This window comes from Phalangium opilio, unplaced genomic scaffold (assembly GCF_054372755.1).
Source record: "Phalangium opilio isolate 3A_F unplaced genomic scaffold, DU_Popi_V2 ptg000089l_1, whole genome shotgun sequence".
Lineage (NCBI taxonomy): Eukaryota > Metazoa > Arthropoda > Arachnida > Opiliones > Phalangiidae > Phalangium > Phalangium opilio.
In genome coordinates this window covers 6,772,734-6,798,234 of record NW_028324194.1, presented here as the reverse complement: position 1 = coordinate 6,798,234, position 25,501 = coordinate 6,772,734, and the positions used below count along the sequence as shown (strand labels likewise).

Genomic DNA, 25,501 nt, shown 5'->3' with positions numbered 1-25,501 from the left:
CACGGAGCTGTATTGTAGAAGGAGTAGAGACTAGGCCTCTAGGGCCTAGACAAAAGCGTACTAGTGCTCCACGCACAATTTTCGCGCATACCGAGCCAATGTAAACAATCTCTGACGTCATGTGTTTTAAAGAAGGCGTCGTTTTCTTCTTTCCCGGCTTAATTCTTTGAATATTTTCCATATTATAGTTAATATAAATAGAAATAATAGTAAAAATAAAAATTTAAATAAGATTTGCAAACGCTTGAGAAACTCACGTCACCCGGACTCAATACACAAAAGACCGAGGCTTAACCCTCCTGAACGTTCGTAGCTCGCGGCCATCTTTATTGTTTACATTGGCTCGCCTAGGTTTGGAGGGAGGGTCAAAATTCATACCCCCTTTTTATGGACAAATAAGGTCTTGCTTTTTTTTAATAGAGGGGAAGCTACGAGTCTCTACTCCTTCTACAATACAGCTCCGTGGTGTGACGTCACGAGAAAGATCGTGGTAGCAGACTATAAGGGGCGCCAAAGGATTTCATTGCCTAACTTACGGGACTAAATATATGTATGCAATAAAAATAAGACAGTGATGATATCTTTGTTAATTAATTTGCAAGTAATTTATTTCATAAAAAAATGACTTTTACAAAAAAGTAGAGAAATAGAATTCTAAAATATTATTTATTACATTGTGAATTAGGATAAGCAATATGTTATAGGAATTACTGCGCGAATACAAGCAGCATTTCAATTTCACAGCCCACTTTACTACGATTTAAATTAAAGTCAAAAAGTTTCATCTTCTCGGGTTCTCGGAAAATGTCCTAATGAAAGGTTTTTTAATATTAGAGCATGCGAAGGAAGTCGACTTCTTCATCTTGGACTGCCGCAGTTTCAAAGCTTCTTCACGCTTCCTCGCAATTTCAGCGGCTGTAGCCTTACGTTTCTGACTGAGTGACGGTTCGCCTGACATTAATTAACAACAAATTATGATCTAATTTAGTCGCTGTTCACCAATTCAATCAAAACTAGCCTAGAACCATAAGTTCATAAGATATGTTCTAGCGTAAGTTTGTCGCACTGGTAACTTAGAAACTGGAGCTTGTCATGAAGTGAGTCATAGATTCAGGGTAAAGTGATATACGCCTGATAAGGCGCTGCTGTCAAAGGCTTAGTAATGCAGACTAAATAGGACCTAGATGGAACCTGATCCTACAAAATTAACCACCACCGAGTGTAGGACTTCAATTATCGCTTCCGTCGTTCTCCCTCGAACTAGCTCGAGCTGTTAAAGGGACTGTAAAGAAGGCATCGTCGGGTGGGTAAAAACGTGGGTTTGAAATACGTCACAGGCACCACGTGACGCCAAGATGCAAATACGTCACGGGCACCACGTGACGCCAAGACGCAAATACGTCACAGGCACCATGTGACGCCAAGATGCAAATACGTTACAGGCACCACGTGACGCCAAGATGCAAAGACTTCACAGGCACCACGTGACGCCAAGATGCAAAGACTTCACATGGAGTGAAACTGGACGCCTTGTCCTTGTTTTTCGCGAGATTGCAGCGCCAATTTTCGGAGGTGGTAGTTTTCGAAATTAAACGAACTACGTCTACGTTTCTTTGAACCACGCCTTTCCACAGTCACGTGCCTATGACCTAAGACCATTAAACACTGTGTTTAATGGTCTTAGCTATGACGCATTTCAAATATTTTTTACCCACCCGCTGATGCCTTCTTTATAGTCCCTTTAAGTCTCTAGCAAGTAGTGTCATATTTATGGAACATCTTATACAGGGTATGGACTAAATTTTTATATTGAAAATCCCTGACTTCTCCAGCTTATCCCTGACCAAATTTTGACACCAATATCCCTGGGACCATTTTAAGTACGTGTTTACCCGCAGAGTCCACTTCATAATGACACTTGCAGCCCATATTTATCATTGCTCAAAGGAATCATGGTTTGATATACCAAACAAAATCCCTGACTTTTTAGGAAGAAACCTTAAATCCCAAAATCCCTGACTTCTCCAGCTTATCCCTGAGCCAATTTTGCCCATGTCCCTGGGACCATTTTAAGTACGTGTTTACCCGCAGAGTCCACTTTATGGTGACCCCTGCAGCCCATATTTAGCATTGCTCGAAGCAATCATGATTTGATATACCAAACGAAATCCCTGACCTATCCCTGACCTTTCACCCCATTTTCCAAATCCCTGACTTATCCAGGTTCTGCACGAACCCTGTTATAATCTTATGGTTTAATTAAAAAACGGACCCATGACTAAATAATATCAAAACTACACTTACTAGGTTGTGGCGCGGCTGGAGGTTCTCGAGTTGGTTGTACCGGAGTCCCGTTACAAGTTTTTTGATCAATTAAGGAAATAATTTCTTGCGAAAGACAAAAATCATCGTCGTTAAAAATGTCTGCAAATTCGTCCTCATCACCATCACTGAGAACCACTAAAACGGGCTCTTTTATCACGTGGTCTAATATTGGTTTATTCCCACTGCCAGAGTTTGGCACAATCGTGTTCGGACTAACGTTCTTTGGCTTGGGTGCGAAATTAGTTTCGTCAAGGGTTATAATTTCACGGTTGTGTGACTGTGATGGCACATTTTTGGGCGGTTCCGCTAACTCCATGTCACATTCGTCACTAGATAAGGTACTTGGAATAACCTGAGTTGGTTGTTCGTAAAAGGCCCGATCGAATTCGGCTTGCGAGAGTTTTTGAATGAAACTATCGTCCGCGTCATCACCCCATAAATCTTCGTCGGAATTTGTTTCGCAACTGTTCGGTGCTAGAATTTTATCACCAAAAATGTCTACGGAATCATCGAGTAGTTTGTTTTTACCGGTGCTAAGAGCTCGCGCGTCTTTAACTATAACTAAATTTTGTCTCTTCGGAGTTTGCTGCTTCGAAGCGATGTCTTCGGCTTCGGCTTTAGGACAAGAAGTGGAAACGTCTTCGGCTTCGGCTTTAACGCGAGAAGCGGAAACGTCTTCGGCGTCCTCTGTCAGGGAGATAACACAGTCCCTAATTGCTATGAGGTGTTTTGAAAATCCCTTGCGTCTAAAGCAAGTATTCCACTAAGCCTTGGGAAACCGTATCGTTACCGTTTTAAGTTCGTAAATCATCGGAAAGAGGGCGCCCATTACCTAAGTCCGAAAGCATCGTTTAAGAAGCGTTATCAGATGGCGTTCTGTTCGTATTTGGATACGTGACGTTACGTTAAAGATACGGTTTCACAAGGCTTAGTGGACTACTTGCTTAACTTCGAAAGTCTTAAGAGTAGTCGCAATCTTTGCTTACCAGTATCTTTGAGTCGTGAATTGCTCTTTAGAATCATTTCATTAAACTTTTGCAACTCCTTCGTTAACCTATCAGCAACTTCATGGGGATCTTTGGGTTTCGCGCTAATTACATAATGAAGAAGAAATTGACCCATAAATCCACCTTCGAGCCAAGTTTCCTACACCCTTAAGATACACAGTGTTCCCTAAAGAGTGGTAGGAACCGAGTACACTTTGTTCTCTAAGCAATTTTCAGTTAAAAACCTTTAATAACATTTTGCAATCAGGATGATCCCTTAAAGGGCTCCTTCGGACCCTTAGACACATGGCCCCGCGGATTTCCGAGCCCCCCCTACCTAACCAGAGGGAGGGAGTGAAAGAAGGGGAATATTAAAGGGCTCCTTCGGACCCTTAGACACATGGCCCCGCGTATTTCCATCCCCTCTTCATAGACGATCTTCCTCAACACTTTGCCCCACCGATTTCCGACCCCTAAGTAGTTCCCTCCTTGTTAATATCCCCCTTCTTTCACTCCCTCCCTCTGGTTAGGTAGGGGGCTCGGAAATCCACGGGGCCATGTGTCTAAGGGTCCAAAGGAGCCCTTTAACAAGGAGGGAACTACTTAGGGGTCGGAAATCGGTGGGGCAAAGTGTTGAGGAAGATCGTCTATGAAGAGGGGATGGAAATCCGCGGGGCCATGTGTCTAAGGGTCCGAAGGAGCCCTTTAATTAAATTAAAGGGTTATAGGGACTTGGCAATTCGGGCTTAACTCCGCCCCCAGCGCCATTATGGTATGTTTTTTTTTTTAACAGAATGAAAGCTATATAAGCCCCTCCTCCTGGTATGTTTTTTTTTAACACTAGTGGAAGGTAGCCTGGCGTTGCATGACGTAGTACTGCCAAGTCCCTATTCTAACTGAAAATCGATGATAGAGCCCACTGGACATTGGTCCTACAACCCCTTCTATGGAACACGCTGTATATTGACTGGTTGGTTCACTCACGTTTCTGCAGCTTTCGCTCTACGTGGCCTGAGTCTTTGTGTACCTTTAACGGGGGTTCCTTGAGGCTTTGTCCATTGCTTAAGAAGGGAGTCTGGACCAAGTGGCGATGAATTCTTAAACAAGAATCAATTGTTTCAAAATATCTAACTAACAATGGCTAAATTGCTGTATAACACATGGACCAAATTAAATTCAATATAATTTTTACGAGGCCTGGAAACACACATCTATATCTATATAAATCAAAGTCCTGACTGACTGATAGACTGACTGATAATCAAGGCCCAGCCCAAACCGCTTGCCCTAGAAGGCTGAAAATTTGCAGGAACATTACTCATAAGTAGTAGGCGCGTACTAAGAAAGATTCCCCCCCCCAATCCGCCGCCATCTTAAAAAATGGCGCCCAGAAATGTAAAAATTCTTCTCTACGCAACAAAGTCCGCGCATTTCAACCGATTTCACAAATATTTAGTACACTGGTTTCCTTTAACCTATAGACGGGCTGAATGGTCTTTTGGGTTCGATTTGTTGTCATCTTTTTACATGGCGGCCAAAAACTTAAAACCCTTCTTTATGGAATAATGTCCGCGTGAAAAGTAGTAAAAATGCATCCCTAGGGGCTGACGGGCAACGCCGAGTGCCTTCGCTCCTAGGGTGCTACAAAAATATTAGTCGACTCAGTAAAATATACCTATTCTTTATATCAATTCGTGTGGAAGTTCTTATTACACGCGAGCGACGCCGCGGGTAACAGCTAGTTTTTAAATATAGCAAGTGTCATCTGGTGAGGGACCTCTGAACTTTAGGTCGAGTACATCTTTGGCTCTATAAATATCCCGGGCCAGAATGCATTTATGGAGGGGCATCAACCATTGCAGCCACCTCTTGGTGGAGATATTTTCTTTTTAACGTAGCAAAGTCACGCGTAAGTTCTTGTTGCTGTAACCAGGTGGCACCCAAAGCTTACGCGCATCCTAAAACTAGGGGCGACGTTCACACAAAGGAATTAGCTCTCGTGTTAGTGCAATAGAGTTTGCTACCCCAGAATTTAACTTCAATCCTTAACCCTTTGTCATATCAGGAACATAATTCACAAATCTGCAACCTCCGCTCCTTATCACTAAGCCTTTGTCATATCAGGAACGTAATTCACAAATCTGCAATACCCGCTCCTTATCACTAAGCCTTTGTCATATCAGGAACGTAATTCACAAATCTACAATCTCCGCTCCTTATCACTAAGATGGAATGGAACATTGTCTACGGCAAATTAGCATTTTTTATTTTAAAATGCCTTCAAAAGAATCCTTAAAACAAATGTCGGCTCCTGTGGCGCGCCCCTAATACACCAATTTTACCTTGCCAAAGGCAGAAACCAATCAGAATTCGTCTACAAGGCGGAGCTAAAACTAGCCTTCAGTTAACTCCACCCCTCGATAATTAGTGTCATCAAAAGTGGATGAGAGGAAAAGTATGAAAATGGCCAAAAGTGGATGAGAGGAAAAGTATGAAAATGGCCAAAAGTCGCGAGTCATCAGAGTTTCGCCGTAGTTGACCGTTTTAGTGGCGTAGCTATACTGGGCCTGTTCACTCCCTTAAAATAGGTCTTGTGTTAATTCGCGGTTACGCGGTTACTGTCGTCTGCTATTGTGTATGCTAGAACTTCCTCGATTTGTGTTTGTAGTCAGGACAGGGTAGCTGGTAATGTTTTAAAAGGTATTTGAAGGTATAATATAGATTTAAGTAAAGTTATCGAAGCAATAGAAGAGCAGATACGTTTAAAACAAATCTCGGTCGGCGCGAGCAGCTTGCATCGTGATGCGCGTGATCGAGTGGGCTATGGTTAAACCAAGGAGCATAAATGTCTGAACTACTTTTATTCAGTCGCGAGTTTGCAAGTCCATCAGTCACTAGTAGACTAAATAGTTATTGGCGAAACTTTGAGTTTGATGTCCGCGTTTTTTAACACAGGCTCTATGGCCATTGTCATACTTTCCTTCTCATCCACATTTGCCCACACTAATTTTTCCCCAAAGTAAAACACGTACGCATACAGCAATCGCGCCATAGACATCTAATATACTACGTTACCTGTGGCCGGTTTTTCCAAGTTTTACATAAATTTGTCATCAGATCCCCACCTCCGTTACCAGCTACGTGATAAATTTTTGAAAGAAGTATTAATTAGGCAAATTATCTCTCTTTTTTGGGGGGGTGCTTGATTGGATTACCCGATTGAGTTAATGGCGACAATGGCCTGTAGTCCCAAAATATTTCTCGGGAGGGATCTTGAGATAGGAACCAATCATGAACAGGGTTTGTCGGAGATTGCGGACTATCTCCGGCTTGAGACGAAGAAGGGTTTACATCTTGCTTCGAGGTGCTTGCAAAAGCGCCAAGGGGACTGGTGACGTCTTCTAGGGAGATAAAAACTCCTCGTTTCAATAGAGAGTAACCTAAGACCAATAAACATAGATGGACTGGAAAAATTATAAGCTAAAAACCCCCGGGTTCTTCAAATGGCATCGCCTGTCAGCAGCGCCCCTAGCGGGAGAGTCCCGAAAGTTTTCGACTCATAAACCTTATTGTTATGGCTATGGTTTGAGCTGAAAAAGTTTCAATATTGGTCGCGGTGTGGCGCTATAGAGGCGCTGCCCTGAAAGAACCACGCCCCCTATCTCCTAAGACTAGTAAACGAAGATGGACGGGAATACCTTAAAAGAACGCCCGTTTTCTAAATATAAAAGGAATTAAATATTAAATAAAACTAAATGATCTCTTATTACTAAATAATTACCATTTAATTAGTCTTAAAAATAATCAAGGACTACTGCGCCAACCGCCATTGCTTTAGTAGCGTCTGCTAATCCGAACCCGTTACGCGCGTGATCGAGTGGGCTATGCCCTACCTTCCCCTTACCTCTCTCAGCTTGTGAGAAATAAACCAATCCCTTTAGGAGTTAGAGGTTCGGGGTAGCAGACGCCACTAAAGCAATGGCGGATGGCGCAGTAGCCCTCATTTCTAAGACTACTTAAATGCTAATTATTTTATAATAAGAGATAATATTTATTTTTTCCTTATGTATTTCGAAAACGGCCATCCTTTCCCATATGCTTTATCATTGCACAATAGCTCTTAAAAATTAAAATGACGTAATTTCGCGGAATTTTGGGATAAACAGCGCCGCACCCCCCTCTAGCGGGAAACAATGGCAAACTAAAATGTCACTTTAGAGAATGGAAAATGGCTACAACGCACAGGCATGAATCACTTCTTGGCCAATATTTAGCGTAGCATGGTTTCATAGACCAAAAGAAATATACAAGACTTACCACTGTTTTGCTGAGTAGATTTTGCAGTAATTCGGGAAAGTTTGGAACTAGATTTCCTTCCGGAAGTTGAAGGTGGTGTCGAGTTGACGTGGGCAAGATTTGAATTGTTCCAGCGTGAATTTGAAGCCATGCTGGGCGTCTTTTTTAACTAGAATAGAATGGAAACAATTTTATAACTAACAGTTTAACCAATAATATATTGGTCAACTTCAAAATACGCGTAATTATTAGAAACTAATACAGTCAAAGGTAGTGATCTGCCTTTACCATAATGCCAAGTCTACAATTAAAGAAGGCAGAGATCAAAATTACCTTTACAATTGTTGCCGAAAATTAATTTAACGATTAAATATCTTCTATAAAGTTTATTTCTATACGACTTTTTCAAAACTATCTTAGATTTATAATTACATTTCAGTGAATCGCATTTCAATGGACCGAAGAAGACCCGAATCCGAAATCCGAATTTGGAACTTGAGAAGAAGAACAAGCAGACTACAGATACTGAGGGTTTTTTTTCTGGACGCTACTAATTTGCATAAGTTTACAGCAAACCAATTTTTTTGCATAAGGCCGCCATTTTCAAAAGTTTGCTTCCAAAATACTAATTTGCATAAATTCTACAAACTTTATCTTGCATAAGGCCAGTATTTTCAATAGTTTGCAGCCAATATACTAGTTTACATAAAATTAACCAGCAAACTTCCCCATGCATTAGGCCGCTAATTTCAAAAGTTTGCTACAAGAATACTAATTTGCATAAATTTACCGAAAACTCGATGAAACTCATGGTTTTTTTCAAGGAAACCTATTAAGTTATTTACGCTCATAATTTAGCGATTAATTTTATAACATAATATCAAGGGTTTCACAGGTTTCAAACCAAATTTATTTTGCATAAAAAGTATAAAACAAGAAAACTCGATGAAACTCATGGTTTTTTCAAGGAAATCTATTAAGTTAATTACAACATTAATTTCAAATTTCCATTTCGAATTAATATTACCATTTCACAATTAAATTTTATTAACATTAAGTTTTTTAACAGAGATTTTTGACATGCATAATGTTTAACAAGGGATGGTGGAATAAAGTATAATGGGAACATGGCATAATAACGAACAGGAATAAAATATGTATACTTAGCCACTCTAAGCCACTCTAAACCACTCTAAACCACTCTAAGCCACTCTAAACCACTCTCGCCACACAAAGCCACTCTAAACCACTCAAAACCACTCTAAACCACTCTAGCCACTCTAAACCACTCTAAACCACTCTAAGCCACTCTAAACCACTCTAAACCACCCTAGTCACTCTAAGCCAATCTAAACCACTCTAAACCACTCTAAACCACTCTAAACCACTCAAAACCACTCTAGCCACTCTAAGCCACTCTAAACCACTCTAGCCACTCTAAGCCACTCTAAACCACTCAAAACCACTCTAGCCACTCTAAGCCACTCTAAACCACTCAAAACCACTCAAAACCACTCTAAGCCACTCTAAACCACTCTAAACCACTCTCGCCACTCAAAGCCACTCTAAACCACTCAAAACCACTCTAGCCACTCTAAGCCACTCTAAACCACTCTAGCCACTCTAAACCACTCTAAACCACCCTAGCCACTCTAAGCCAATCTAAACCACTCTAAACCAACCTAGCCACTCTAAACCACTATAAACCTCTCTAAACCACTCTAAGCCACTCTAAACCACTCTAAGCAACTCTAAGCCACTCTAAACCACTCTAGCCACTCTAAGCCACTCTAAACCACTCTAGCCACTCTAACCACTCTAAACTACTCTATACCACTCTAGCCAATCTAAGCCACTCTAAACCATTCTAGCCACTCTAAACCACTCTAGCCACTCTAAGCCACTCTAAACCACTCTAAACCACCCTAGCCACTCTAAGCCAATCTAAACCACTCTAAACCACTCTAAGCCGCTCTAAACCACTCTAAACCACTCTAAACCACTCTAGCCACTCTAAGTGACTCTAAACCACTCTAAACCACTCTAGCCACCCTAAGCCACTCTAAACCACTCTAAACCACTCTAAACCACTCTAGCCACTCTAGCCACTCTAAGCCACTCTAAGCCACTCTAAACCACTCTAAACCACTCTAAGCCACTCTAAACCACTCTAAACAACTCTAAACCACTCTAAGCCACTCTAAACCACTCTAAGCCACTCTAAACCACTCTAAACCACTCTAAGCCACTCTAAACCACTCTAAACCACTCTAAACCACTCTAAGCCACTCTAGCCACTCTAAACCACTCTAAACCACTCTAAACCACTCTAGCCACTCTAAGCCACTCTAAACCACTCTAAACCACTCTAAGCCACTCTAGCCACTCTAAGCCACTCTAAACCACTCTAAACCACTCTAAGCAACTCTAAACCACTCTAAACCACTTAGCTTAGCTTAGCATAGCATAGCTTAGCTTAGCATAGCTTAGCTTAGCATAGCATAGCTTAGCTTAGCATAGCTTAGCTTAGCATAGCTTAGCTTAGCATAGCTTAGCTTAGCTTAGCTTAGCTTAGCATAGCATAGCATAACTTAGCATAGCTTAGCTTAGCATAGCATAGCATAGCATAGCTTAGCATAGCATAGCATAGCTTAGCATAGCTTAGCTTAGCATAGCTTAGCATAGCATAGCATAGCATAGCATAGCATAGCATAGCATAGCTTAGCATAGCATAGCTTAGCTTAGCATAGCTTAGCTTAGCATAGCATAGCATAGCTTAGCTTAGCTTAGCATAGCTTAGCATAGCTTAGCTTAGCTTAGCATAGCTTAGCTTAGCTTAGCATAGCTTAGCTTAGCATAGCATAGCTTAGCTTAGCTTAGCCACAGCCCACTCGATCACGCAAGTTGCACACGCTATAGAAGCCCCTTCAAACAGGCAAAAGTCAAGAATATGACCGATTAGTACTCCTTGGTCAAACGAGTCTAAGAATTAGCATTATGTCTATGGGGAAAATGCCTTTTTTTGAAGTAAAATGGGTGTAATTTCGCTTTTTGTGGATCAAATGTCGTGAAATTTTAAGAAGAGGCGCGTAGTAACGTTTTCTAAAGTCCTACAAATTTTGAAGTTTCAAGAGTGAATAGTTTTTCAGTTAAAAAATAAACACTAGGCCGAACCGAAAACGTTCGTCAAAGCAGTCTAAGAATTAGCATTATGTCTATGGGAAAATGCCGTTTTTGGGGTAAAATGGGCGTAATTTCGCTTTTTGTGGATCAAATGTCGTGAAATTTTAAGGAGAGGTGCGTAGTAACGTTTTCTAAAGTCCTACAAATTTTGAAATTTCAAGCGTGAATAGTTTTTGAGTTAAAAAATAAACACTAGGCCCAAACAATCCCGCTGATAATGTTCTTCATCAAAATACTGTATTTAAGGGCTTATATTTTATTTATTATTACAATTAACTAGTCGTTAAAGCTAATTGGCAAATATGTGAAAACCAAGTACTACAAGCAAAAGCGCATAGATCAGAAAGTGAAGAACATTAAACCTTTCCAGCCTTTAGCAACGGTATTCGTGTAAAATGAGAAGCAAGGGGGGACACAAATGGGTGGTTGGTGAGCCTCGTTTTCAACTACCAATCGAATCAGAGATATATTAGGTCATCGTTAATGTCACGTGACAAGCGGAAAGTAGTTCGCGATGGTAGCGACTCCTGGGGATAGTGGGGAATGCTATTGAGAAATCGGCTGCTTAACTAGCCTTAACGGTTGTTCTTTAGCGCTCTTTCGGTTCAATCGTCGTGGAATTTTCAAGTGTCGTTAAGTTGAATTTTGATATTGTTTTTCATGCATTCTATTGCACCTTTAAGTTTTCCGTCTTTATCGATCAGGAAAAAGTCATCCTTTTCGTAGCTTTCTAAAATGTTTGCTAAATTCAAATCTGACATTTTGACAAATGTGCTGAATCCCGACTACCTAAATGACTAGATTATATTAAGCCTTGGAATAAAACTATAGCAGACGACATGAAAATAAAGAAATAAGTGAACTATATTTTCGAGCCAACTTACGCATGTACCTTGTGTAAAACTACGCGAAAGTAACTCTCCGCCGCGGCATAAGACCAACTCTTCCCGTCGCTCTGTAAGGGGGACGGAAATCTTGAACGGACTATGGGGGGAACTCATTTTTCACGTTGCGGTTTAGGCTTCTCGTTCTTCACTTTCTGGTTATCTATGCGCTTTTGCTACAAGTATTGGGGGAAAAATTATTTACTTGAATAATTTGCCCAGCGCGTTTTAAATGGCTAGAAGTCATCCAGAGTTGAAAAAACCACGAACTGAAAGTTTGATAATTTTTAGAAAAATAACTATCAGTCCTAAGCCTTTCAAAATACTTTCTAAATTTTTAGTGTACTTTAATTTAGAAATAGTAAAAATATCAGGAAGCTAGAGCTTACATTTTTCACTTTCCTATTAAAGTTTGTTCATCAACTCGACAATTCCCCCTAACATTTCAGTGCTTTTTGTCTCAAAAATCGAGACTCGTTCATGTTTTTACCAGCTTTTCCACTACACCCTCTCGATTCTCGAAAATACATGGGTTTTGAATTCTTTGGATGGGCTTCTATAGCGCGTGCAACTTGCGTGATCGAATGGGCTGTGGCTTAGCTTAGCATAGCATAGCATTGCTTAGCTTAGCTTAGCTTAGCATAGCATAGCATAGCTTAGCTTAGCTTAGCTTAGCATAGCTTAGCATAGCATAGCATAGCTTAGCTTAGCTTAGCTTAGCATAGCATAGCATAGCTTAGCTTAGGTTAGCATAGCATAGCATAGCTTAGCTTAGCTTAGCTTAGCATAGCATAGCATAGCATAGCATAGCATAGCATAGCATAGCATAGCATAGCATAGCATAGCATAGCTTAGCTTAGCTTAGCTTAGCATAGCATAGCATAGCTTAGCTTAGCTTAGCATAGCATAGCTTAGCTTAGCTTAGCATAGCTTAGCACAGCTAAGCTTAGCTTAGCTTAGCTTAGCATAGCTTAGCACAGCTTAGCATAGCTTAGCTTAGCTTAGCTTAGCTTAGCTTAGCATAGCATAGCATAGCTTAGCTTAGCTTAGCATAGCATAGCATAGCTTAGCTTAGCTTAGCATAGCATAGCTTAGCTTATTATAGCATAGCATAGCATAGCATAGCTTAGCTTAGCATAGCATAGCATAGCATAGCTTAGCATAGCATAGCTTAGCATAGCATAGCATAGCATAGCATAGCTTAGCTTAGCTTAGCATAGCTTAGCATAGCTTAGCATAGCATAGCTTAGCTTAGCTTAGCATAGCATAGCATTGCTTAGCTTAGCATAGCATAGCTTAGCATAGCTTAGCTTAGCATAGCATAGCATAGCATAGCATAGCATAGCTTAGCTTAACTTAGCATAGCATAGCATAGCATAGCATAGCATAGCTTAGCATAGCATAGCTTAGCATAGCATAGCATAGCATAGCATAGCTTAGCATAGCATAGCTTAGCACAGCATAGCATAGCTTAGCTTAGCTTAGCTTAGCATAGCATAGCTTAGCTTAGCTTAGCTTAGCTTAGCTTAGCATAGCATAGCATAGCTTAGCTTAGCTTAGCATAGCTTAGCATAGCTTAGCTTAGCTTAGCTTAGCTTAGCATAGCATAGCATAGCATAGCTTAGCTTAACTTAGCATAGCATAGCTTAGCTTAGCTTAACTTAGCATAGCATAGCATAGCTTAGCTTAGCTTAGCTTAGCATATCATAGCATAGCATAGCATAGCTTAGCTTAGCTTAGCTTAGCTTAGCTTAGCATAGCATAGCATAGCATAGCTTAGCTTAGCTTAGCATAGCATAGCTTAGCATAGCTTACCATAGCATAGCATAGCTTAGCATAGCATAGCATAGCTTAGCTTAGCTTAGCATAGCATAGCTTAGCTTAGCATAGCTTAGCTTAGCTTAGCATAGCTTAGCATAGCTTAGCTTAGCTTAGCTTAGCTTAGCATAGCATAGCATAGCTTAGCTTAGCTTAGCATAGCATAGCATAGCTTAGCTTAGCTTTGCATAGCTTAGCTTAGCATAGCATAGCATAGCTTAGCTTATTATAGCATAGCATAGCATAGCTTAGCTTAGCATAGCATAGCATAGCTTAGCTTAGCTTAGCTTAGCATAGCATAGCATAGCATAGCTTAGCATAGCTTAGCTTAGCTTAGCATAGCATAGCATAGCATAGCTTAGCGTAGCATAGCTTAGCATAGCATAGCATAGCATAGCATAGCTTAGCTTAGCTTAGCATAGCTTAGCATAGCTTAGCATAGCTTAGCATAGCATAGCTTAGCTTAGCTTAGCATAGCTTAGCTTAGCTTAGCATAGCTTAGCATAGCATAGCTTAGCTTAGCTTAGCATAGCATAGCTTAGCTTAGCTTAGCTTAGCATAGCTTAGCATAGCTTAGCATAGCTTAGCTTAGCTTAGCATAGCTTAGCTTAGCATAGCATAGCTTAGCTTAGCATAGCAAAGCTTAGCATAGCTTAGCATAGCATAGCTTAGCTTAGCTTAGCATAGCTTAGCATAGCTTAGCTTAGCTTAGCTTAGCTTAGCTTAGCTTAGCTTAGCTTAGCTTAGCATAGCATAGCTTAGCATAGCTTAGCATAGCTTAGCATTGTTGGAACTTGATATCAAATTTAGAATTAATTCACTTTTATTTTGTTACTTGGATAATTTACTTCTTTTTTGGCCACCCAAAATAATCCCTTCTCGACTCGAGCATTTCCATTTATAAAAGCTCTGTGTTAACCCGGAGAAAACCCCCCCAGAAGGTGCGGTGAAATGCTCGAGTCGTGGGGGTTGGTTCAACCCCTTTTTTCTTTTACGTTCAAAAAGGTTTCTGAAATTCTGTAAAATATAACCAGTTCGAGAAAAGTTTTGTAGCGAGAAGGACCTGCCTAACCGCAAATAAAGTTTCTAAAATTTTCGTTTTGTTCAAATGTCGTACTAACCTGGTCTTATTACGAACAACATCTAGCTCTCCCAATTACCAGTAAAATAATGCAGGCGTTATTTTAGTGGTGCCGAAACCCGGGACCAATTAGTGCGCGCAAATTGAACAAAATTAGTCGGGACTTACCCTAAAGGACGCCAGGAACTTTCCTAACGCGACAGTTATAGAAGAGTCGGGACCTTCCCTAAAGTTTACGAAGTCGGAACAATTCACTCGATAAAGTACGTTCGGGACTTACCCTAAAGGACGTTAAGTGTAAAACATACGGGACTTACCCTAAAGGACGTTAAGTGTAAGAACATTCGGGACCTACCCTAAAGGACGTTAAGTGTAAGAACATTCGGGACCTACCCTAAAGGTACGATTACGAAAAACAATGCCAGACTCGGCGGTAACCGGACAGCCGAACGCGGCTGCTGATGCTTTGAATCAGCAGAAAACAACAATGAGACGTTTAACTACGATGCTAACTAATCAAATAGAGGACTACCTCGTAAACCAAACTCAGTTTGATATCGAGGATTTGGAAGATTTCGTGGTGGACTTGGACAGTAAGCAAAATGTTTTAGAAAGATTAAATATTGAATTCGCGCAAGTGGGAGCTACCCCAGCTCAGCTAGATGCTGATATGATAAAGTACGACGAATATCGCGTGAAGATATTAAAGGCTAAAAGAAGAGTAGAAAGAGCCATAAATGGACTAAACCAAGGATCAGCAACAAATGTAGGGACGGCCCCCACTGTTGCACTGAACGCGGCGACAGCCACAGTACCAATGGCGCCACCCCAGCAGTTATCTATAAGGGTACCCCAACTGGAGCCTATGACTTTTTCCGGAGAAACTTCCGAATGGACCGACTTTTGGTCAAGATTTAAAATTTGTATTGACGACGCCCCACAAATGCGACCAGCAGAGAAATTAGTATATTTGAAACAATACGTTAAAGGCACAGCCTTAAGCTCCATCAAAAATTTACCCTTACTCGATGCCAATTACGAAAAAGCAAAGACCCTATTAAAGAATCGTTTTGGAAGGGATGACAACATTGTTAGCATTCACATGGCTAATATTTTCGAACTAAGTCCTGTAACAAAGGCCAACGACATCGTTGGATTAAGGAAATTTTATGACTCCTGCGAAGTTGAAGTAGGAGCTCTTAAATCTTTGGGTGAGGATTTTAACTCCTATGGAACGATCCTTTGCCCGGTCATACTGAAAAAACTGCCAATGGAGATAACCTTGGAATTTAGTAGAAAAAGGGAAGATGACAGAAGTTGGAATGTTGAGGAGCTTTTAACCTTTGTGGGAACGGAAGTCTTAACAAGAGAAAGAGCGAGCGTATACTCGAGAAGCACTAGCGAAGGCAGCGATACCGCGAAGAGCGAGCAAACATCGCACGGAAAATTCCGCTTTTCACAATATAATGCGAGGGGGAAGGGACCCCCGCAGTCGTCAGCCGCGAATTTCAACGTTGCAACCGAGAGATTTACAAATGCACAACAAAGGTGTATTTTCTGTAGAAGATCGAACCACAAGGCTGAGAGCTGTTATTGCGTGGGGGCAACCAAAAAGAGGGAAATCATTCAAACCAAGGGACTCTGTTATATCTGCCTAAAATCATCCCACTACGCGAGGGATTGTAGAGCCAAGCCCGTATGCGAAATTTGCGAAAAGCGTCACTTGACCGTACTATGTTGGAAGGGGGAAAGAAAGGAAGGGGGTGAAGAAAAGACCGAGAACAACGAGGGAGTGCCCCACACCCAAGAAAAAAATGGAGTTTCCATAAACCTAGCCCCAACGACTCCCTCCAATACGGTTTATATACAAACAACTCGCGTTCAAATTAAAGGGACTGAAGGTAGCATGACATTGCGATGTTTACTTGACAACGGAAGTCAAAGAACATTTATCAGAAGGGATCTTTCCCAACAATTAGGCCTTGAAATGGACGGCGAAGAAAACATATTAGTCCACGCATTTATGCAAGAGAATCCCACAATTATATCTTGCAAGAGAGTTAAAGTGACACTGCGAAGCGTTCACGATAATCAGAGTTTAACGGTTAAGGCCTTGGAAATACCAGAGATTAACGGCATCCAATTAGAATCTCCTAATGGCGAAATTAGAAGACACATTGAGCAATTAGGACTAGTTTTGGGAGACAGCCCCTCAACGGACGAGCCGAATACCAAGTTGGAACTTGGAGTTCTACTGGGCGCGGACTACTATTGGAACGCCGTTAGTCTGACAGATACTATCCGCCTAGAAGGAGCTTTAGTAGCTCAAAAAAGTATTTTTGGGTGGCTAATTCAAGGGCCCTCGTCCCAGCCAGGTTCACACCTCGCAGTACAATGCGCCGCCATAACGGTAAACAAGGTGACAACCCAAGAAATTGAGACCATTGGAGACGATTTAAGGAAGTTTTGGGACCTAGAGTCAATAGGTATTAATGAAGCCAAAGAAAGCCAACTTGAAGAAAATAGAAAGACGGAAGTTGAGAAAACCTTTGAAGAACGGATAGCCACCGTCGATGGTCGCTACGAAGTAGCTCTCCCTTGGAAGGAGAACAGAGAGAATTTACCTAACAATTACTCCATGTCGGTTAGAAGACTATCTTCATTACTTCGACGGTTAGAATCGGACGAGAAACTATTCAAGGAATATGATGACATCATCAGAGACTACGCTCAGAAGGGCATAATAGAAAAGGTGACGCAAGAGCGGGAAGTTAATGAAGCCTTTTATTTGCCCCATCACCCGGTTATCCGGGAAGACAAGACAACAACGAAAGTCAGAATAGTTTTCGATGGTTCTGCGAAAACCAAAAACGGGTCGTCTTTAAATGACTGCCTAGAGGCGGGGCCGAACATCAACCCCGACCTTTACGACGTTTTAATCAACTTCCGGAAGCATAAAATAGCCGTCACCGCTGACATCCAGCAAGCGTTTCTTCAAATTGCAATCAATCCTGACGAAAGAGATTTCGTCAGATTTCTTTGGATTAAGCAGCCTATCTCAGTAAAACCGATCGAGATAGAAGAATGGAGATTTACCCGAGTATTGTTTGGGGTGACAAGTAGCCCCTATCTTTTGGCTGCGACGATAAGATACCATGTTAAGAAGTACATGGACATTTATCCCGAGACTTGTCAAAAATTAATCGGAGATATGTTTGTCGACGACCTGACGTCGGGAGCCGAAGACGAATTTTCCGCCATGAAACTGGTCAATCAAGCTAAAGAAGTGATGGCGGAAGCGAACATGACGCTTCGCAAGTTCCAATCAAGCTCACCTTTTGTAAGAAAACAATTACAAGAAATTGGAGAATCCTCCCAAGAAACGGTATTTCCGTCACCTGTTAACAAGGTTTTGGGTTTGGCTTGGAATCCTGAAAGTGACCAGTTTTCGTTTAAAACAGAAGATCTAGAACAGGTAGCGAATTCCCTACCCATGACGAAAAGAAGCGTTCTTAAGATGGCAGCACGGATATTCGATCCACTGGGATTTCTCACACCGTTTACTATAACAGTAAAAATTCTCCTCCAAAGCTTATGGCTAAGTGGAAAAGATTGGGATGATGCATTACCCGAAGAATTAGAGAAAAGCTGGACAGAATGGATTTCCCAAATTCCAACCTTAGCAGATATCCGCATAGAAAGAGACTACTTTGGATCGACAGAAAATGACAAGCGACAGGGTGTAATACACATATTTTGTGATTCAAGTAAAGCCGCCTACGGAGCAGTAGCGTACTACAGATTCCATACCAATGTCGGAGAAGTACAAACATCATTCATAACAGCTAGAGCAAGGGTTGCTCCCATAAAGAAAATGACTATCCCTAAGTTGGAACTACTGGCGTGTCTTATTGGAGCGAGACTAGGGACAAGATTAGCCAACATTTTCAAAAGTTCGACAAACAAGATGGTATTTTGGACTGATTCCTCTACGGCATACCACTGGATAAAGAGGAGCGCTCGCGATAAAAGAGAATTCGTTGCAAACAGAGTAAGCGAGATTCAAGAGAAAACTGAACCTCATACTTGGAATTACTGTCCGGGGTCTAGCAACCCAGCTGACCACCTTTCGCGAGGATTATCCTCAGAAGAACTGAAGACAAAGGATATATGGTGGAAGGGACCACCATGGCTTCGACTGACAGAGGACAAATTCCCGAAACTCGAACCCAATCTCGTCGCAAACGTCATAGCTGACGAACCAATAGAACCTGAGGACACCCCAAATAACTGTTTACGTAGCGCTCTAATAGATATGAAGCCAGAGGCCATCCTCGCTTTAAACAAGTATAGCAGCCTTGAGAAGGTAATTCGAATCACAGCGTGGATAAAGAGAATCTTTTACAACAAAAGAAATCCGCAAGACAAAGCAACCGGACCATTATCAGCTAGAGAACTAGAAGAAGCAGAATTGTACTGGAATCAAACGGTACAATGGGAGTCCTTTTCCAGCGAATTGAAGGAAATAGCCAAGACAGGTCGTTCAAGAAATTCCAAAATCGCCGAGGTTGATCCTGTACTTGACAAAAACGGACTAATGAGATTAGGAGGCCGATTACAGAGGTCATCATTTAGTTACGCAACCAAGCACCCAATAATACTCCCTTATAAACATCGATATTCGGAACTGCAAATGCAAAGAGCGCATGAGCAAGTTAAACACAGCGGAGCTCCCGCAACCTTGGTACAAGTTAGGGACACTTATTGGATTCTTAAAGGTCGCCAATTAGCGAAGAATTGCGTTAGCAGGTGTATCTTTTGTCGGAAATGGAACGCAAAACCAAGCATTCCCAAAACAGCGCCACTTCCCACGGATAGAATCACAGCGTCTAGACCATTTGAAATAGTCGGTATAGACTTTGCAGGACCTCTTTTCTTAAAAGATGGATCGGGAAAAAAGAAATGTTACGTAACTTTAATTACGTGCGCCACCACTCGGGCGATCCATCTCGAGTTGATTACAACTTTAACAACGCGTTACTTTCTTATGGCTTTCTCCAATTTTATTTCGCGTCGTGGAATTCCCCGTAAAATTTATTCGGATAACGCGAAGACATTCAAACGTGCCGAAAAAGAGCTAAATGCGTTGTGGAGAAGCACCCGATCGGACGAAGCAAAAGAGTATTTCGGGAAAATGAGAATTGAATGGAAATACATTGTGGAGCGCGGCCCATGGTGGGGAGGATTTTGGGAGCGCCTCGTGAGATCCGTCAAGGTATCGATGAAAAAAATCATGGGAAAAGCATTTCTTTCTTATGAGGAGCTATATTCTGTCATAGCTCAAGCCGAAGCAGTCATCAACTCGCGCCCTCTGACCTATACCTATTCTGCTCCAAATGACCCTTCACCATTGACTCCCGCTCATTTCCTAATCGGAGAAAAATTTACTGCGCTTCCTACGGGGAGGAAATCAGAGGAACTACCTCAATTAAATCGAGCGAGCGCTGGACAACGGCTAACGTACCAACAAAATGTTTTGACCAGATATTGGAATAGATGGAAAAAGGAGTACATCCTAGAGCTACAATCCGCCCATAAATTAGCTAGCCGCGAATCTGTCAACCCAATCATGAAGGACGACGTAGTTCTTCTGAATGACGCGGACACCCCTCGACATAAGTGGAAATTAGCGCGAGTGCAAGAAGTTTACAAGGGTAGAGACGGACAAATTAGATCTTGTGACATTAAACTTACAAATGGAAACATTGTAAAGAGACCCGTCAACCTTTTGGCCCCTTTGGAATTGAAATAATTTTTTTGGTTTTGTTTGCTTAATTTCTAAATTTGATATAGATGCCCCGATGGTGTTGATGCACAATAACATTATATTGTACATGGTGGGGAGGATGTTGGAACTTTATGTCAAATTTAGAATTAATTCACTTTTATTTTGTTACTTGGATAATTTACTTCTTTTTTGGCCACCCAAAATAATCCCTTCTCGACGCGAGCATTTTCATTGATAAGAGCTCTGTGATAACCCGGAGAAAACCCCCCAGAAGGTGCGGTGAAATGCTCGAGTCGTGGGGGTTGGTTCAACCCCTTTTTTCTTTTACGTTCAAAAAGGTTTCTGAAATTCTGTAAAATATAACCAGTTCGAGAAAAGTTTTGTAGCGAGAAGGACCTGCCTAACCGCAAATAAAGTTTCTAAAATTTTCGTTTTGTTCAAATGTCGTACTAACCTGGTCTTATTACGAACAACATCTAGCTCTCCCAATTACCAGTAAAATAATGCAGGCGTTATTTTAATTGAAAAGCAGGGAATCAGAATCATAATTTTTGACAACACCCCACATTAGTTGCTTTTCCGAATTTTGAACTTGGTATTGCAAAAATTATAAGCCTTTTCTTTATGCTCTTTAAGAATTTATGGGGGTAAGGTGGAGTGTTCGACGTCTTATTAGAGGGGTTAAAGTATAAGATAAACACCTACCTATTTTCACTTATGATTCATCCTCGCAAACGCTAGACTAGATGTTAGAATGCAGTCAGTTGTGGGGAGTTAAGGCCTTTTTAGCGGAAACGAGGGGCTTATAAAATTTCTGAATCAAAAGTGACCGCGTTTGTTGGGATATGTCAAGTGAGAGTCAAAATAGATTCTAATCCAATTTTTAATATTCAACATAATATTCAATCTTGTTCATAAATGTTCACACACTTTTATAGGGGTCAAAATAAAGAAATTAAACAAGACAATTAAACTTACATCTAAGTGAGGTTTGCAATTTATAACCTCTTTGAAATGGCTCCTCAATAGGATTACCTCCTACAGCCTTTAAGATTTTAAAAATTAAATTTAGGGGTTTGTTAGGTTAAAAGCGTGCAATTATGCACTAAAAAAATGATGTTCAAAAATAGAAAGTTAAGATTTTTTAAAATGAATCAAGCCGTCAACCATAATCCAGGTTCTTTAACAATAGTTTCAAGCCAGTTAATCAATAGTTTCAAGTATTTTTTTAATTTCTTACGCCAAGTAGCTCCTCTTCCATATTCTTTATAGGGGTTCAGGATCTTTTTTTTTTCTTCTTTCTCGATTTAAGGGTTTTTCTTCAGGATCTTTTTTTCTCTGAGTACGCGATTTAAGGGTTAATTATGTTTTTTTTTCTTCTTTCTCGATTTAAGGGTTCGCGCGCTCTCTTCTTCTAGGGGTTAAAATATTCTCCGATTCAACTTGATGAAAAATAAAGGTATCAAATGAATAAAAATAAAAACATCGAATAAAAATAAAGGTTTCTATTTAAAAATTAATCTCCGTCCGTTTAGAGATTTCTTGGGGGTGAGCCGACAGGGTCTCGTTTAGACATTTCAGGTATCGACTGACGATGGGACAGGAGGGACTTCGTATATATAACTTCTAGTTTCTCGCAAGGATTTCTGGGATAATGACGTTTGTTGATTGACTTCGGTTTGGCGAATAGTGGACCATATTTATGACGTAGCCGGGCGTATTCATGTTAACAGCGAATGGGCAAAACTTTTTGTTTTGGGACCAAATACGGATTGGTCAGTTTAAGGGTTAAAAAAAATGTTCTAGAAGTTTCTCGGGCCAGGTACCAGGATAGTGACTCAAGGTCTTGTTGCTTGGGGGTCTAGATAAGCTAGTATTTCTCTGGTTTCTTGGAAAAAGTTTTCGTTGCTAGGTGTTTCATTTTGCACTGTGGATACTGTGGTATAGGATAGTTCTAGAAAGTTCGCTGTCTATTTTGATGGGCTATTTCCTCTTTCATTGTAGTTATTTTTGGAAACCGTGAATTTCTTTTCAATTTGTTTTAAAGGGATAGGTTTAAGTTTAAAGGGCTAATATTATCTATATAGGGGTAATTTAAGGCACTTCGTTATTAATTTAAAGGTTTAATTGGAAATTTAATTTGATTTTCGTGTCAAGATGGTTATAAAATTTTAACATTAGATCATTCAAATTTCCTTGCTTCTGCTGAATGTGTGTAATATTTGTTGACGATTCACTGTTCCTTACATTGCTGGTTTTATTATTATCAGGCTCTGTAACTTCACCCTGGTGAACCTCATTGTTTTCTTGTACATCCATATCTTGTACAGATTCGTGACCGAGTAAGACACGTGAAATTGTTCTAGCCTCCTTTGACATAATAATAGACAATGTAATTATTTTAATAACCAAAAACAAAGCTAATAGATTATACTTGAGCTTTTGATAATACTCACATTAACGCTCCCTCCATATGGAATCGGATCTGGGTTTCTATCTGTAGGTCCCTGACCATCCTCGAAATGGTAATTGCATACATAATGGTGATCCTTTATCTGATCCACATTATTTAAATCTTCTCTTCCTATAGCTCTTAACCACTTTTTACATTTTTCTAGTTTAGTTTTGGGCTTTGGGAAAGGGTAAAAAGTTGCCCCTTGAACAACAGAGGGATCTAAATCCCTCGAATTATTGCGACAGCCACGGTAACAACAATACTTTATCATAACCATATTTTTCTGTGAAAATTGAGAAGTTAAAAATAAAACACTGGAAAGGGTCAGTAGATTAAAAACAAGAAATAAATTTGATAATTACCGAGGCACTATAAGCACGCACGATATATTTTTTTTTTCTCTCGATTGCGCCGATTGCGCATGTGCGCCACGCTCCTGGAGAGCCACTGGCACTGGTAACGTTTTGGAAAGGGGGGCTGACTGAGAATTTGGTCTCTCCGACTCTCCTCTATTTTTGTGCTCACTGTTCTCATATTCGGGCTGTAAATAAGCTAGCTTTGATCATAGCCCACTCGATCTAGCGCTCATTTATGCACAGAACACCGAATAGACAGGGTCAGAAATCATTTATAGGACATGTGTCCAGTGACCCCCCCCCCAAATAAACTGGCCTCCGGACAGGTCTTGTCTTTATGCTTTAACGTTGCTCTTAAACTCAAATCTCTCCTAATCTTATTATATTAAAATGTGGCGTGTTGTATTATGTTGTTGTTGTTGTTGTATATCAGAGTGTCTACTTATATGTCTTTGGAATGGGTAGACCTGTCCAGGGGCAGAAATAAGCACAGGGCACTGGACATTGTCAAATAAAATTTTAAAATGTCCCATAATTTTTTTAAAAAACTAAGGGGGTAACTGGACATTTTGACCTATAATTTTTCCCGAAGTTTTGATAGCTTGACTATGAAGATGCGACACTATTTATGCACACGCCAGTGGACAATGTCCAATAAATTCTCCAGTCAAATGGGGGGGGGGGTTTCCACGTAGAGCTCTTAAGCCAATCAGAGGCCGTATCGTACCAGACGGGGAAAAGGACAGTCGTAGTAACGGACAGTCGGGATAACGGTCACCTAGGATTTTGGGGGGTAAAAAAGACGGCTGGAGTAAAGAAAAGTCAGGGAAACGGACCAATCCCATTTCGGACACTATGGTCCCGACTCCCAAATTACTAGTTTAAAAAATGTTTTTATTTCCCAGACTGTTAGAAACTAGAATATCAATTTCCGAACCTAATGCTTGCTGACTGCATAAATGAGGCCGGCCTAGGCCGCCTAGCTGAGAAAACCTCTTCCCTTTTATATTTCGCGGGCGCTGATTGGCCGGTAGGTCAGTTTACCAAAATTAAAATGCATTTTAATTATTGTTTCATACAATAATTAGCTCTTCAAAAATTCCGAAAAATTCAAGACGGCAAATTTCAACAAAAGGAAATAGAAAAAAAAAATACTTAATTTTGTCAATAATGTCCCTTTAAGTATATCCGCTATGACGGGTTTTTTAAGGGTCTCTAAAGTTTCAGCGGATCGTTGAATTTTTTTTTAAATAAAGTCGTTATTGACGTCACAACCCCCCTGGGGAAAGCAAAACGAAAGTCTTTCCTTCTTTCCGGGAAAATAGTGTAAAGGAATTTTCCTATTTTTGTGTTATTCAGCCTTATCCGGCAGTTGATAAAATCGGACCAATTACAGTGCCTTTATTGAGTAGGGAAACCCCGGAGCTGGGCGGCTCACAACCAATCACAAGAGAGATTAAATGGATGTAAGGAACCGCTTTACAACCAAGAAATAATTCCTCTTTGACGCGTTTTACATCAGCAGCTGACGTCAATGTTTATAGGGGGGTGTGAATTAAAAAAAAATAATAATAATTCATCGCTTCGCCGACAACTTTACAGTCCCTTTAAGCGAACGCGATATTTCGAGCGATTCTTGTGGTCAACCGCCTTAATGCGTTCGCGAGCTTTTTTGGACCAACTATTGGGAACGACTAGGTATTTCTCATTATTTGCGGTGAAGCGTGTCCAAGCCATGTTTAAATTCAGAAAACTTGGACTAATATACCACCAAGAAACTGTTAATGGAAAATTCTTTTAGTGGAACTACGGATTACTAGTCAAAGTTGAACCCAAGTTCTATTAACGCCTTTTCAGACGAGACATTTTTTGACTCAACTAGATGGGTCAAAATGTTGAGTCAGCAAAAATTGTTCAGTGATTAATTTATAATTTGGTGGTGATTCAACTTGTCCAGCTTCTGTTCACACGACCCAACTAGTTTACTCAACTCAAGTCGACTCATCTAAATGAGTTATAAAGTTCTATCGTCTGAAAAGGCCTTTAGAGGTTTCTTTGCACGAACATTCTGTTTGGGGTCGTTAATTTTCTCTTTCCCACGAAAACTAATTGACTGTTGACGCTTTCGGCGTGTTCCAATATTTATGTTTCTTTTTCTCGCAAATCTGGTAATTAGTACAGGTTTCCCAGCATATTCGCTATTATATCACGGACGTTGAAGTTTAGAGAGGCCGAAAAAGTTAGCGAATTTTTACCAATGTATAGCCAAGCAGGCAATAAGCCTTTTCGATGTATAAAAGGGGTAGGCAACCCTCAGTATCGGGACACA

General features: G+C 40.7%; 1 protein-coding gene across 3 annotated transcripts; it reads right to left on the bottom strand.

The window, feature by feature from the left end:
- Positions 1–578: 578 nt before the first annotated feature.
- On the bottom strand, positions 579–23,226 carry LOC149647261 (uncharacterized). Of its 3 annotated transcripts, XM_089850141.1 has the most exons (10): positions 23,179–23,226; positions 22,818–23,099; positions 21,602–22,731; positions 7,629–7,776; positions 6,527–6,751; positions 6,387–6,448; positions 4,296–4,408; positions 3,312–3,415; positions 2,305–3,012; positions 579–951 (listed from the first exon to the last, which is right to left on the bottom strand). In XM_089850141.1, exons 3-10 carry the CDS (start codon positions 21,620–21,622, stop codon positions 782–784), a joined length of 1,551 nt encoding a protein of 516 aa, XP_089706267.1. In that variant the 5' UTR covers positions 21,623–22,731; positions 22,818–23,099; positions 23,179–23,226; the 3' UTR covers positions 579–781. The 3 variants fall into 3 exon arrangements, with proteins under 3 accessions (XP_089706267.1, XP_089706268.1, XP_089706269.1); XM_089850142.1 differs by lacking the exons at positions 21,602–22,731; positions 22,818–23,099; positions 23,179–23,226 and adding an exon at positions 7,941–8,136; XM_089850143.1 differs by lacking the exons at positions 21,602–22,731; positions 22,818–23,099; positions 23,179–23,226 and adding an exon at positions 8,040–8,133.
- Positions 23,227–25,501: the final 2,275 nt, after the last annotated feature.

Excerpts from the sequence above, each read along its gene's own strand:
- LOC149647261 (XM_089850141.1), bottom strand. The coding sequence starts at position 21,622 with ATGGAAGAGGAGCTACTTGGC. Across the intron at positions 6,752-7,628 it reads ATCTACTCAGCAAAACAGTG|GTTACTCTCTATTGAAACGA; the intron begins GTAAGTCTTGTA and ends TATTGGTCTTAG. Across the intron at positions 3,416-4,295 it reads AGAGCGAAAGCTGCAGAAAC|CGCGAAACCCAAAGATCCCC; the intron begins GTGAGTGAACCA and ends TTATGTAATTAG.